The following is a 15,786-nucleotide window of genomic DNA, read 5'->3' on the forward strand; positions in this document are numbered from 1 at the left end:
CATGTTAACGTCAAAATTCAAATTAGGTTAAAAAAACACGCTAGCAATTGATAGAAACTCCGTCTGACACACATTTTTCTTCTTCAGGAATCAAAAGAAAAAAGTAAGATTGCCTTTGACACTGACAGAATTTTATATAAAATCTATGTTAATTTAAGGATACTTTGTTCTTTAATTTGAATGAATAAATTGTTTGACATTTATTAAAATTTAATAAAGATCCTCACTTCTTCAAAAACTCCAGCTTTATTAATAAATTCTCTGATAGCATCCAGCAATTTCAAAGAATGAATACTAAACGCTCCAATTATTTTATCTTCAACCAGGTGAGGTTTCTGGAGATATAAGTTCGTAAATACAGTCTGAGCTAAAGAATGACCTTCTAACCAAGTGACCTACAAATAATAATAATAATAATAAATAAATAAATAAAATAAAATATTAAGGATTTCTAAATATATTTTAAAAGTTTACAAAAAAATGTTCTCAATATCACAGAGGAAGCTTTAAGCATTCATATCAACATACAATCTCAGAAACAACACAAAAGGGAAAATAGAATACAGTAAAATAATTACTATTACATTTGCAAAACTTTTAACAGCTTTTACGGTTTTTTGTTTCAAATGTATAGAATATTGTATACAAAAGTCCAAATTCCTCTTCAAAGGAAGTATGCATCTGTAGGTTACTCAAAACTGGCACTATGGAATGAACATACAAAAGAGGCTACAAAAAATTTCCAACTTAGTTATGATTACTTTTAATTTTCTGAAAGAAATATTTTGAAATTTTAGTTTAACACAATGAAAAATCTACATTCTTCATCTTGAGAAAATATATATAAAAGTTACTTAAAAGAAATGGTAACAAAATGGGAAAATTTTCACTTGAAAAAGTCTACAAAAGATATTATAATGCCATGGAAACAAACTGGGAAATTTCACACGGTTTCAATCTCATAATGCATATATTTTGTCTTATACCAAAATTGAAAACTTAAAAAGTCTAGTACATTATTGAAACAGTGTTAAAAAAATTATCTAACACAGTATTCTACCTAAAATGTCTGTGAATGAACCTACATAATGTTTATTTATAAAATTCTAACTTATGAATTTAAATAATAACCATGATCAACACCAAAAATTAATAACATAAAGAAATTGCAATTTGAAAATCATGAAGCTAAGAAAAATATTGCAGAGATACAATTTTATGTTCTCTAAAAGAATAATTATTTCTTACCAAGCATGCAAGTGTAGCATCGATAATACCTATTTGTTCTTCAACTGTCAGATCTTTGATTTTCAGTTTACCTGCCTTGCAAAGAAGAAAGAAATAAGAAATTTTTATTTCTTTTTAATTTTAAAAGAACAGCTAAAATCTGAATCTAAAACTGTTTTTATAAAATGTATGAACTAATTTGAGTTTTACTGCTGTCATAATGAAAAATTAGTCTTAATGAATGAATTGAATTTAACATTAATTAGTTAATGAAGCAACTGAGTTATGAACTAATTTGAGTTTAACAAGTCAATATGGAAAAAAAAAATTATCTAGCCATAAGATCAAATATAACATTATATTAATAAGCTGAAATATATAAAATGTAATCAAAAAGAGATTAAAAATTTTTTATTATATTTTTCATGGAAAAATGATAATATACACATAATTTGGTTTGTAAAACTTACCTTCAGTGCCTGATCAAAATTCAGAACCTTTTTACTCCCCCGATTGCACATCATACCAGCATCCATTTTTGGATCCATCATTTCAATGGCAGACATAGCTTCAAAAAGCCCAAACCTAATAGAGATTGAAACAATAATAAAAGCATTTTCATGCAGTAAAAATCAGCATTTAACCATTCAGAACAAACTAATTGATTTCCAAAATTTTTCAGTTCAAAGCCAACTTGGTATCAGAATCAAAACCATTTTAACACCAGATCATCTTGTGGATTATAAAATTCTGAGCATGATCCCATTGGTATATCAGAATTTTTTCAGGATGCTCATGAGTCAATATCAACTATTCTAAACAGTTATAGTGCTTGACTGGTAAAGTTAAGTTGATTAAATTTTAAAAATGAATGAAGTGTATCTTCAAAATTCCCACGCTAAATATTAAATAAACACATATTTTGAACAATCATACCACTGAACAAATTGTAATCAACAGGATATGTAAGCATTTTTGTTAAAAAAATCAATTATTTAAAATTATAGTACTATCACATTATCAGCCCAACCATGACAAGAATAATAGGCAAAGCACTATGTCGCTGAAGTAACACAGAATTTTAAGAAAATGTGATCCACTTACAACTAACTACATGCACACGATTTTAGAATTCTGAGAGCTATGTTCATGGTTTCTGCTTGTGATTTGTGTGGGTGTTTTCCTCTTGTAATGAATAATAATGCAACTGTGGAGTTTGCCTGCTAATAAAAAAGAAAGTGTTGCATTTTTTCAGAAATACAGTGGAACCTCGAGATATGAGCACCTTTATATACGAGAAATTCGAGATATGAGGAAAGTATGAGTGAAAAATTCAACTCTAAATACAAGCACTGACTCAAGTAACGAGCCAGGTTGTTGGCATGCATGGTGCGTTTCCCGATCCAGCTCGACTCGGGGAATCCTCTCATCAGATCACACATTGTTCTTTGATCTACATGTTTGTGTGCTTGTAAATTAATTGTTTTTTACATTTAACAACAAAATAATTATTTAGTGATGCCTCCCAAGAAGATTGTTAACTCAGTAGTGTTCTAAAGAAAAAGAAGGAAGCCATGACCATTGAAAGTAAGAAAGGAGTCATAGATAAACATAAGCATGGTGTAAGAGTGACAGAATTTGCAAAGATTTACAGCCATTCAACATCGAAAATCTGCGCTATTCTGAAGAAGAAGGAAGAAATTAAAAACCTTGATGTGACAAAGGAGTTATCGCTACTTCCAAGCACCGTCCAAAACTCCTAGAAGACGTTGAGAAGCTGTTGTTGGTGTGAATTAACAAGAAGCAGGTAAAAGGTGATTCGGTGTCGGAAGCTATCCTTTGCGGTAAGTTTAAGAATCTGTACTTGGACCTTCTTCGAAAAACACCAGGTATTATTTATCAGTGTTATTTTTTAGGATAATTTATTTATATGTTTTGGGGGTGCAGAATGGATTAACTGGATTTCCATTATTTTTAATGGGGAAGTTTATTTCTAGATACAAGAAATTTGCTACATGAGATCAATGCTGGAACAAATTAAACTTGTATCTAGAGATTCCACTGTATGGCATTTCCCCTAATACTAACAAAGTATAGAAATGTGCATCCCATGAAGTTGTATTTTACAAACAATCAAATGTCCAAGTTTGGGGAGTTTATTTGTAGAAAATGTCTGGAAGGAAAGCAAAACAACTTTTGAAGAGATTTGGCTGTACAAATGTAAATACTGTCCATAGTGTTTTTCATTATTATTGTTAAAATAATAAAATGCATATAAAATTATGCATTTGGCTAGCATTCATTTATCTCCAATGTTACATTACTGTAGAAAGTTTACAGCTTAAAATAGTTCAGGAACTGTTCTTAGGTCACGTGATAATAGTTTTCTTCAAATAAGAGCAATTCTTTTTTTTTTTTTTTTTTTTTTAAACACCGTATAGATCAATGTGCGGACAAACAGAACACTGAGAAAATAAAAAGTTACCTCTTTTATTATGGCTGTTAGCTGCATTTTTAATTTAGTTACTTTTTTGTTTGTTTTTTATTTAATTAATTTAGTATTTTATGTTTTGAGTGTTTCATTATGGATGCTTGCTTTATGTAATCATTTTCTGGTTCACTATGTATGCTTCTTGTATTTTTAATTTTGTTTACTCATTGCTGCTTTATGTAATTTTAGCATGCTTCCATTTTTTTAAAATGGCTACTGTTTTTTCTACCTTAGATCGGCGAAAGATGAATCGTGAATGACTGACAACTTTGTAGCATGGTTGGGCAGATAATGCAATAATACTGCTCTTTTTCGGAGGGGGGGGAGAGGGAGTCTGTGTTAATTTTGACCTTTTGTAATAAAATTTTCACATGAACAACATAACTTTCATATATAGGTTCAAGCCTAGATGGCAGGGTGGCTAGTGAAAGCAGACTAAATGTCAATAAATGGATTTGTGTCAAGGCCTAGTTAAGGCATGTAAATACATGACTGCAGTCTTTGCCATATAGGTGTACATCAAAATCAAACAATAAAAAAGTCCTCTCAAGATATGAATGATACTAGAAGTCAGTATCAAATTCTTGGATTTCATTCTCATGGGTCCTTTCAGTTAAAATTGGAATACTGTAATATATACAAGTAAAATGCATCTCTAATTTTCCTTTTTATGCACATATAATTCTTTTATACAACATGACTTTAATAATTATTGCTACTCCATTAAGCATATATAAAAATTTTCTTGCAGAAATGTTTGGAGAAATTCTTTATTATTTTCAGAAAACATAGAAAACAACTTACATATCATCATGAAGCAGTTCTCCAAGCTGTAATTCTGTTGAAAAGAAGGGGGAAAACATTGTTAAGTCTAAAACCTACATTTATTTAACTCAATACCAAGCAAAAATATCTTCAAAACACATTTTCTACCACCCCCCCCCAAAAAAAAATTCCATATACTGAGATTATATTATTAATAACTCACAAAATGCCATAGCTACAAGCACTGAAATATGAAAAATCAGAAAATTTTCACAGAATAGTTTTTACGCAATGAGACTTTATAAGAAAAATACTACAGACAAAGTTGAATTAAAATCATTTTTAAATGCATAATTCAAATTATTAAAATACTTATGACATGATTTTGATATAAAATATTTTACTTTAATTATAAATGACATTTGTGCTTTGGCATTTTAAATTTTATTAAATTTTTTTTTGGCTAATTACATTTGATTTTATATGAATGAAACTTGAGCAGGAGGGGGGGGAAGCTTTTACTTATCACTGAACTTTTAAATATGATGAAAATAAAATGAACAATCGATATATATATATATATATAATCACATAAATAATAACATACCATTTAAAGCAAAATTAAATAGAAATATATGTATGTTAAAAACATTAGTTAAATCTTTATAAAATGGATTAAAACAGCACAGACTGAATAAAAGTTAATCAGAAAAATACTCTGAAAAATCACTAATCACACTAATATATATCCTAAGTCACACTTTTGAGACATGAAAAATGCAATTTGAATTTCGTCAATCGGCCCAATAGAACAGGAGATACAGAACTGTCAATCCCCCCTTTTTTTTTTGCAGTGTTCATAGCTTGCTCATGAACAAGTGCAGCATTCAACCCTTAATATTTTCTGCAAACTTGCTTTAAAATGTCATTACTTTCTTTCATAGATTTCTGCTACTATTGCGTCTTTGCACACTATAATTACTAAAAGAAATTCATACCGCTTATTCCTATGTTGCACTCAAGACACTGGACTCCATCTGTAATATAATGTTCATCCCTTTCCCTGCATGTGCATCCTATGACCTCTCACTGAATTTTGTTGTCATACTTTGTAGTTGACATTTCCATCATAGAATGCAGTACTTTATAAGAATCACCAATTCTGAAAATTTCTGTCACAAAACATTCTTCAGATTTGTGAATAATTTAATCCCTTGATAAAAGCTGAAAAGAATTATTATTCCTCTAAAATTCTACCAAACTGATAAAATGATCTTCTCTTGATGAATACAGCTTTTAATGCTGTTTGAGCATGCTTACAAGACTTTAAACATGATTTGTTACTGAAAACAACCATTTATAATCACCAATTACCAGTTGTATCAAAAATGGATCAATTTGGCTACATTTCAAAAGCAAATCATGTGTGTTACTAAGTGCTGTGTAAAATGAATTTGTTTAAGTCGATGTAGGATCCAAAGATAAAGCTCTCTTTCACAACGAAGCCTTTTTCAATTGTATTGAAAATTTTTTTCTAAATATTTATAAAAAATATTAAAAAATACATCATAAAAAATGGGCAAATTTTACTTGGAATGAACCTAAATTTTGAAATGTGAACAGAAGAATAAGTTTAATAAAAAAAAAAGAGAGATTAACAAATATATACCACATTCAATTAAGACCAAGAAGCTAAATTTTTTAGAACTAATTTTTTAAAACTACTCGTGTGATTTAAGGAAAAAAACTGGCATATCATTTTAGAAAAGGTCCGATTTTGTGTCAAAATACCTATACTAAACAGTGCTAAATATAAATCGTATACACATCCTAAGTTATACTTTCGAGACATGAAAAAACGCAATTTGAATTTCGTCAATCAGACCAGTAAAACGGGAGATATAGAACTGTCCCCCCTTTTTTTCACGCAGTGTACTTTTCAGTTATATGGGCACCATGAAAAAACATTTTTTTATTATATCAGTATTAATAAATTTTAAATCCATCATAAATGAAATACAATTTAAATCTGAAGAGGAGCTGTAAAATTAGAGATGTCTTGCAACATTTTGGGGAAAATTTTAATTTTTTTTTTTTGTCATCATTACCAAATAAACTCTAATAAGTACGATTCAAGATGGTCATCTGAGGTGCCACATTGGCATTTATTATGCCATTTTGCACTGCCCAACATTCTTTCACCTCTTTGTGTATGGCATACAGTGTTTGGGTCTATCAAATTGTATCTGTGGTTACCTGTGAGATAATCATATCCTGCTTCTTTTAAATCCTTCATTTTGTATGCTTTCCAGGAATCAGAAAAAACTGTATTACCAACTGGAACACTTTTGTTTTCAATCGTGGCAAGTAAAGTTTTAGCTGAGTGATCCAAAATGACTACAAGAAGAAAACATTCTTTTGTTTCTCTACACATGCCTCCAAAAACCCACTGTGGATGAAGAACATGTGTAATGTTAATCTTTTTTCTCGTAAAAATACTTTCATCAACCTCTGTTATTCTGTTATTTCTCTAAATTTTAACTTCAGGTCTACATAACAAAGCATGAGCACAAACCTCCCACATATAATTGTTCAGTTGACAACTTCACTGTGGTTCATTTTTAATTGCATATTACAAAACTCAACTGAGGCCAGGTCATGGTACCAACAGCAAATAAATTTTTCAGCTGTAAGGAAATTTAGGCATGATTCTTAAAATCAAGTGAGAGATGGTACCTATTTTTTCTCAGTAAAATCAAAGGCTACAACACTATTTTGGTGTATTGTAATTGGTAAAACACAACATTTTATGATTATTTTTATCACATCTTTGCCTACGACAAATTCCTTAATCCCATAGTAATTTCATTGCCTCCACCTCATCTTTAGGTAAATCCTAGATTGTGATTTTCATTTTCCCCTCCCCTATTAAAAAGTTCTTTTAGTCAAATAATGTATATGAAGAAAATCATCTATCAAATTATCTTTCGTGCAGTTCTAAAAAAAAGCCGCAAATCATAACACATGAATATTCGGCTCAATTTCACTCATAAAACTGATATGACTTAGCTGGTCATATTGTTGGTATCTTTGGCATGTTACTATATATTTTAACAGTACTTTTTTGTGGCACCTGTACAGTGGAAAAGTACCATCAATTTTAATCTTTCATCCATGAAAATGAAATGCTTATGTCCTCAGAATTCCTTATTCAGGAATACAATTATGTGCGGAATTTACGGCTATGCCTATCTTTGAGTCTCACCTTTTTAACTGTGCAGTAAAGCCTCTCTGCACACTCTCTGTACTCTTACGATAAAGTTATAATAGAGAACCATCGCCAATCCATTGCAGCTTTCTCCAAAACATCCTGTAGGGTTTCCCTTATTTTGCATAACAAATTATTTTAAGTTTTGGTACCTTTACTGAACCTCTCATTATACCCTCGCCATTATGTAAATTTAAGTTAAAGAAGTGTATTTAAACAGGCGAAACGAAAAAGTTAAGAGTGTGATTTCGCTAACCAGCGCTTTTTTGTTTGTCCTTGCTGTTATGTGGATTTTCTGATATACCTTTTTGAGCATTTAATAAGTACATCACCCAGTAGGTTGTTGAATCAGCCTTGTTAGCCTTAAATTAATTTGTTCGTTCAGCACTACTCTTTATCTTTGAATTCATTATGAACTATTCTTAAGTTCCACTGCAAGTCGTTGGTGTTTTTGTAAGCATGAAGTGTGTGCATTTAATGTTAAGAATTTGACGAATAATAAAGGAGTATTTTACCCTTTCTCTGTGTTGGTATTCATTCACATTCTGTATGAGAAGTCACCAGGTTATCTCATAAGATAATTTTAACTTTATGTTAGCTAAGAAGGTATGATCTTACAATCCTACTACACACACACACATATATACAAATTAACCTTAAACCCATTTGTATCCATCATAATCTACAAGTATGGCTTAAAATTATACGCACATACCTTCTGTTGCTTTAAAAAACTCTTGAGTGACATCTACCCAATTAAATGAGCAACACTTTTGACATGATTCAGACGATAAAACAGAGCCTACTTCTTCAATTTCTTTTTTCCTATAAAAATTACCATGAAACATAAAAGTTAATTACATGAAAACTACTGCGCAACCTACGATTACAATAAAGAATTCTAAAACTGGGCACTGATATAACACAATAATACAGTCAAAAGTCGTTAATTCGGACACCCATAATCCTGAATGATCTATAATCCGGACCTCAAGGCTACAAACTTTCTGCGCATGCGTAGCGTTGACGCATAGGCGTTTACGCATGCACATAAGACCTTTACGGCTGCGAATATGCGTGTGCGCAAGTGCATAATACATTTACGCCTGCGCATTTAATGTATAACGAAAGGTATAAGCTAAGCTAAAATTATCTAATTCAGTTAATGTTGCAGATTGTGTTGTTCCTTAATCTTCGAATTGGATCCGGCTTATTATTTTTTACAGACTGTTAGAGCAATTTTATAAAAGTAAGCTTGAACTTTCGATTATGTCAAATAGAATTTCCGATATATATTTACTAATATGTAAAGGCTCTACAAAACGAAAGTATGTTTTGAAATCCGAAATCTGTTTATCAATTTCACGCTGCTGGCAGGAAGGGGGAGAAACGCCGTGGCACGCAATGAATTGGAAATTGATCTGTCAGCACTATTTTTATCTTCAGGGCAGATGTTTTTATTTTATTTGGCTTATAATTCCTTACTAAATGTAGTATTTCATCTCTATGTACTCCGTCTTTGATATGATTTAAATCAAGTTCCTCGTCATTATAATTTGCTTCCGATAATGAAGAAAGTGACACAGAGGTTATTGAAAACGAAAAAATTTCGATTGACAAATTAGTCGGTATTCTCGACACAGCAATTATAGGAATTGAACAGCAGAACTTTGTAACTAAACAAGAAATTATGTCTGTTGAATATAATTAAAGAGAAAGTATTGTCACATGAAATGAAGCAACTTAAACAACTTACATTGAAAGAAATGTTTAATAAAGTAAACAAATAAATATTAAGCTTTTTCTTTTTGTAAATTTTGATACCCTTTAGTTCATAATTGCTCTTATTTCATAAATTATGGTTTCATATTTTTAATTTTGTAATTTCTGCATGCCATCTTACCAGATTTAAACTGATGATCTATAATCCAAAAAAAATCGATAATCCGGAATCGCCGAAGTCCTGACGAGTCTGGATTAACAACTTTTGACTGTATATATTTAAATAAAGTACATCTTTTGACTTAACAATTAAACTATTCATTACAATCTGGTAGTTTGATTTTCATGATTACAAACAGTCATTAATTTCATTACCATGGATGTCAACCTGAAGCTTTTTACAAAAATTCATGAATTTTCAGGTAAGCAGCAAAATTAAATTCTCTAATTACTTATCTAAAATATCACAAACAAAGAATAAAGATAGAAAAAACTCGATTTTCAAAAATACTATTCGATATTCTATAGTAGTATATTGGAAAAATTAAAAGAAATCAATTTATATGCAATTTATATGCCAATTGACACTAAATTTCACTTTAGCAGGCAAATTTAAACAATTCAACTAACATATTCTTCATCTGCAACTAAATGAAAAGTATCACAAATAGAACAGCTATTGGTAAAATTTCAAGAACTTATTAGTTAACCATGCCAATAATAAAGAGGAACACCTGTTTATAAATGGAGGGAAAAGGGTTAGAATTTGAGCCACTGACTAATGAAGAAGGCTTATTATAGATACAGAAAGCCTCAAAAACAGACAAAATTTAGCAAATGAGGAAATTTGCAAAATGATTTTGGCAGAAGGAAATGTCAGTTTGTGATTTGCAGCCCAATAATGGACATTAGTATATTTATTTGTTTTCTTTTTTAAAACATATAAGTTATGCGACTGATCTTTGGAATATGGTAACTGGTAGTTTGACAACATTTTGGAGGCGATAAAGGTTACTACCTAGGACTTTTGTAATAATGTGAGAAGTACTTAGTTCCAATTACGCATTATTTTGTGTGAGGAAAATGAAAGATCATGAGATATGTCATGTGACATTAATGGACGAATTGCAGTTCTTTAATCGGAAAAGGGGGGGAATTTGGAAAACTGTAGTATTATTTTGTATTAAGCTTCATTGCGTGTTGTGTGAAATAGTGGAAGTGTGCGTGCCATGTAATGAAGATTCTGAAGATTAGATAAGTTAGTATTTTTAATCATTTGAGAATATTATTTTTATGCATTGTTCTAAATGTAAGGAGTAAATAAATTAATATGATATTATTGGAAAATTGTTATTAGCAATGATTTAGTTTAAAGTAATTAGGACTGTAATCTAATTTTTATTAATTTAATGCATGTGCTTATTTATATTTTAAATAGTGTTTTTTAATTTAATTATATTTTAATTTAATGATCGTGATTTTGTGAGTTATATGTTTGTAGTATTTTGGAATACGTTTGAGTAGAATACGTTGAGTATTTTCATGCATTTTCGTGAAATTTTTCTAATTTATGAGAAAAAAGCAGTGTACATGGATATAGTGAAGAGTGTACGCAATGCCATTTTTGTACAATTCTGAGATTTTTTTTAAGTAAAAATAAGTCGACGTGTACATGGTTTAGTGATATTTTAATTAAATGATAGTTATTTTGTGAATTTTATGTTTGTAGGAATTTGGTATACGTTTCAGTTGAAGTAAACGTGTATGGAAATAATTTAAATATTTGACACTAAGTATTTGTAACCATTTGTAATGTTTGCGGTATGAATTCGTTGGTGACGTTTATAATATAATAGATAATTTAGAGGTAAAAGTTTTTGGATATTTTTTTTATTTTATACATGGAAATGTTCATCCTTGGAAAGGGTATATACTTTTTCACAATCAGGTAATTTCATGTATGCCCTTTTTACCGAGTTTAAAGATTCACAGAATTTTTTTGCATTTTCGTGCAAATTTTTGTAATTTATGAGAAAATAGCAGTGTAGATGGATAAAGTTAAGAATGCGTGCAATGCCATTTTTGTGCAATTCTGGGATGTTTTTTTAAGTAAAAATAAGTCGACGTGTAAATGGTTTATGTGTATATGCTATTCTGAAAAACGCGCAAGGAGTTTGCGATTGTGCACTTTTTCCCAATTTTGCAGTTAATATTTGTCATGATTAAGCAGTTTTGTTACATAAAATTTCTAGCATAAATGTAATTCGGCTAGTAGATTGTTGGAAAAAGTGTTCAGTAAATAAAAACAAAAGAAACATGGGTACTTTTCTGTTTCGCCGGCGCAAATCTCACCAAGCAGACTTTATTGGCGACAACATACAGTATACACATAAAAAATATTAAAAAAATTTTAGTTCTAAGAATTCTTTTTTTGAAAGCATAAACATTTTAATATCGCTTAAAACTTTATAAAAAGCCAATAAATAAAGACAATAAATAAATTTGTAAAAAGATATTAATTTAAGAATTTACTATGCTTTCATGGTTCAACATCCTGATTCGCCGGTTCATATCACGTGACCCCAAGCGATCTCATCTCACGTAAACTACTCTACAAAAATCTAATACTCTCAGTAATTATTTACATTAATTTCAAGTTAAATCTTAATTTGGAACACAAGTTTAAATGCAAGAAGTATTTCAATGCGTACGAATAGCTTACTCAGAAATTATGTAAAACTGCAGTGCTTTACTTCACTAATGCATTCTCATTAGAATTGATGAATTTAGCCCTTGACTTTCCTTTTCTATATTTTCGGCTTCGGGTAAGAGCTGTGATTGCATCCTAATTGACTTAATAACCGAAAATGGCCTTAGACATAAAACTGAACTATCTGATAAAAATTATATGCCAGTATTGAAAGAAACAATCAATCTGGTAAGAAATGGTTGCGACTTGTTTTGAAAATGAGGCGTAAAAGGTTACCAGCGAGAATATTCCGTTTGGCATCGGTTGTACCATTATTGGCGACTTTATCGCTTGCGCCGGCAAAACGGAAAAGTACCAATAAAATATTTTATTTTAAATGTTATTTTTTAAATATAATTTTAATTTATTACCATTATTTTATGACATTTATCAGTTATTATGTTTGTAAAAGAAATCATCAAAATTTCACAAATCTCTAAACAGCAGTTCTCAGCTTTTTTACCAATGCGTACCATATGAACAAAAACTGAAAAATTTTAGTACCACACTACATTTTACAATGATTATTTTTCAATTTCTCAATAGAAATATTAAAAAATACAAATATTTTGCCATTTGACCAACCTATTGGATATTCATTCATTCATTACTAATTATGCCGAACTATTGCGTTAGATGCAACGTGTCCGGCTCATGACAAGTATGCCCGAGGGCACATGACATAACAGTGTCTGGACCACCTTTTGGATATTTGTATTGAATATGCATACATAAAAAAATATTAAATTCAAAATTGGTGCCCATTTTAATTAGCAAAACTGGATATTTGTATTAAGTATGCATACATAAAAAATATTAAATTCAAAATTAGTAGCCATTTTAATTAGCAAAATTTAAGTTAGAATACTTTTAATTCTAAAATTTAGTGTGAAATTTGGGCCTGTTTAAGAGAGATCAGTTTCTTTATGTCTGGTCTTATTTCACTTAATTTTAACAGTAAATTAGGATCCACTTTTAATTTTGTTTGGTATTTATTTTTCATATATAACATGGATGAAAATCTTTGTTTATACAAATAAGTTATGCAAAAAGATCTTTGCTTTCTGTTATATAAATAATGCTAGTTTTCATTAACAGCTTATTTATCAGAATGACTATTTATATATCTAAATGGTATTAGTGTTTTAGCATTTTAAATTCTAACATTTCTGTTCTATACAGTTATTAATAATATTACAGTAACTTGGATCCACACTGATGAACTTCATAAAAAATATAAATACAGTATCCACCAATCATTCACTTATTCTTGGTCTAGCTTTTTTTTTACAGATATTACAAATGGCAATTTCATCAACATCCCAAACTATTATTTCCTTATACACTTAGAATGCGGCAGTACAATATGTGTACATCTTTTACAAACAGCAAGATTATGTCAAGTTCTTCAGAGCTCATAAAAAAGGTTCTAGTAATAAAAAAAGAAAAGATAATAAACCAAGAAATATAAAACTTGTGTTTTTCATGTCGCGCTTTTTGTATACGTTTATTAAACGGATAAAAAACATATGAAATATAATAACCTGTTATCAAATCGTCTATCACATGTTTTATGACAAAGTTTTTCATCAGCCATATCTCAGGAACGCAATTCGCAATATACAGGCAAAAAATATCAAAGTATGAAAATAATTTTTGACCATAGATACAGAATTCAGACAGACAGACAGACAAAGTAGACAGATGTCTTGTTTTGCACCCGCTAAGTCTTTCTGCACCGATGGGCGAAAAATCAAGCATAGGTGCGAAGGAAAGGTACATAGAAAAAGGGGCAATTTCGTATTTGAGGAGAGTAAAAAGGAACTTCGTACATTTTTTACGAGTTCAAAAGGCCACAAAGAAAAGATGGGACAAAATAAAATTTAAAATAAATGGCCCAAAAATAATAGAGGAGAAAAAAAAAGGGCCTATAGAATGAAAAGGAAAAGAAGTAGAAAATATCCTAAAATACGATTGTGTCCATGAGTGTAGTTAAGGAGTTCGTCTGCAAAAATTAGTGTCTTTAAGAAGCAAACTTTAGCTAAGTTAAAAAAAAAAAAAAAAAAAAAAGGAATGAATTCCTACATGGTAATGTGTATGCCCTTATCTTGAGACCTAACTAGAAAAGACATATATCATCACAAAGATGTACATAATATTTTAACTAAAGTAACATTAAATATTACCGTTCCCAAAAAAATTCATGTTTATTTCAGAAAAACAGTAATTGACAAAATTATAAATCCATCATACACAGTGTGAGAGCATTTCAGCAAAAATAAATTATACAGTTTATTTTTCTTAAATATTAGTTAAATATAAAATTAATTTATTAATTTAACCGTTGAAATTTATTATAGTACAAGTTGAACAAATTCCGTCACTGTATTTTTATTTGCTCGTAATTTTAAGTTTGAGACCTGAAAAAAAAAAAAAAAAAAAAAAGTCGGGGATCTTTGTTACGAAAATTACAATCTATACTCATCGATGATAGAGAGATCCCCATTTTTCCCTCACAAGAAATTCCTAAGCATGAAAAGGGGGGGCCTCCGAAGGGTGTGAGTTGCTGATAAGAACGGACTACTGATAAGGAAGGTGGCGTCTCTACGGAATAGTTACGAAGAAAAGAACCACATGACCTGCTACTATTACCAACTATTGTATAATGCTAGAATCTTATGAAAAATAATAAATAAAGAAATTTAATGACACTCTAGTGATAGAGAAACAGATATTTTATAGAGAACAGAATGTTACTTATCTGAATATTCCGTGTCAGGGCCTCTTTTGGATTTCTCGTGTTCATAGTGAACAGCTAACAAACCACCTGAAGTTTCGAAGAAGCGAAGTTTCCTTTTTCAATTTGATGAATGAGATATTGCATAGGAAAGGTGCATTTAACTATTTTAGAGAGTTGAAAACATTTTTGAAACACTTATTTAAAAAATTTCGGAGCTGTGTTTAGACATTGCCTCCAGCTTTCGTGATCGCAGCGCCAGTCCGATACAGAATTCAAACGTTAAGCATACAATCATTCAGAATGCTCTTCCAGTAGCTCAAAAACACGGCACTAGAAGTCGAAATCGTTTCGGAACATTTTCCACTAGATGGCGATATTAAACAGCTTTAAAATCACCTATTACTATATGGTTATTTATCAATTTTTGTTTCAAAAGACCCGTTAGGTCTTATTTTCAAGAGATATTTTATCTTTTCATGAAAAATAGTTAAAATTCCAGTTCAGGAATCTGCAAGTACTTATTTATTGATGTAAGACTGTATTGTTTACGAGTTCGCCTTTCAAAAAGATTCTGCAGGGATCTCAACCTGCATATCAAGCAAGAAGCAAGGTCTGCAAGGCAAAAGTCAAAGAAGTTCTTTGCTCACCTTACTGAAACCTAAGGCCCATCCTACGCAGGTCAAGAACTTTTACACACTACCAGTGTCAAAGACCAGAAGAGAAGGAACTATATTTAACTGAAGATTTGACTAGTCGTACTACGCCAGTTCTACGCAGGCTACCTCGCCTTGGGGAATTACGCCAAAATTATATGTGAGTCCCAA

The 15,786-nt window shown here is 30.3% G+C and overlaps 1 protein-coding gene across 1 annotated transcript in view; it reads right to left on the reverse strand.

The window, feature by feature from the left end:
• Nucleotides 1–13,922, reverse strand: part of Naa35 (N-alpha-acetyltransferase 35) — a 55,815-nt gene extending 41,893 nt beyond the window's left edge. The window contains exons 1-6 of the mRNA XM_035361829.2: nt 13,767–13,922; nt 8,467–8,576; nt 4,523–4,556; nt 1,698–1,812; nt 1,249–1,323; nt 228–395 (exon numbers count right to left, since the gene is read on the reverse strand). Of these exons, the coding sequence (XP_035217720.1) occupies nt 228–395; nt 1,249–1,323; nt 1,698–1,812; nt 4,523–4,556; nt 8,467–8,576; nt 13,767–13,819 (555 nt within the window). The 5' untranslated portion in view covers nt 13,820–13,922. The remainder of the gene's footprint in view (nt 1–227; nt 396–1,248; nt 1,324–1,697; nt 1,813–4,522; nt 4,557–8,466; nt 8,577–13,766) is intronic.
• Between the last annotated feature and the right edge of the window lie 1,864 nt (nt 13,923–15,786).

This window comes from Stegodyphus dumicola, chromosome 1 (genome assembly GCF_044657685.1).
Source record: "Stegodyphus dumicola isolate Sdum_Otavi_A_Nest chromosome 1, ASM4465768v1".
Lineage (NCBI taxonomy): Eukaryota > Metazoa > Arthropoda > Arachnida > Araneae > Eresidae > Stegodyphus > Stegodyphus dumicola.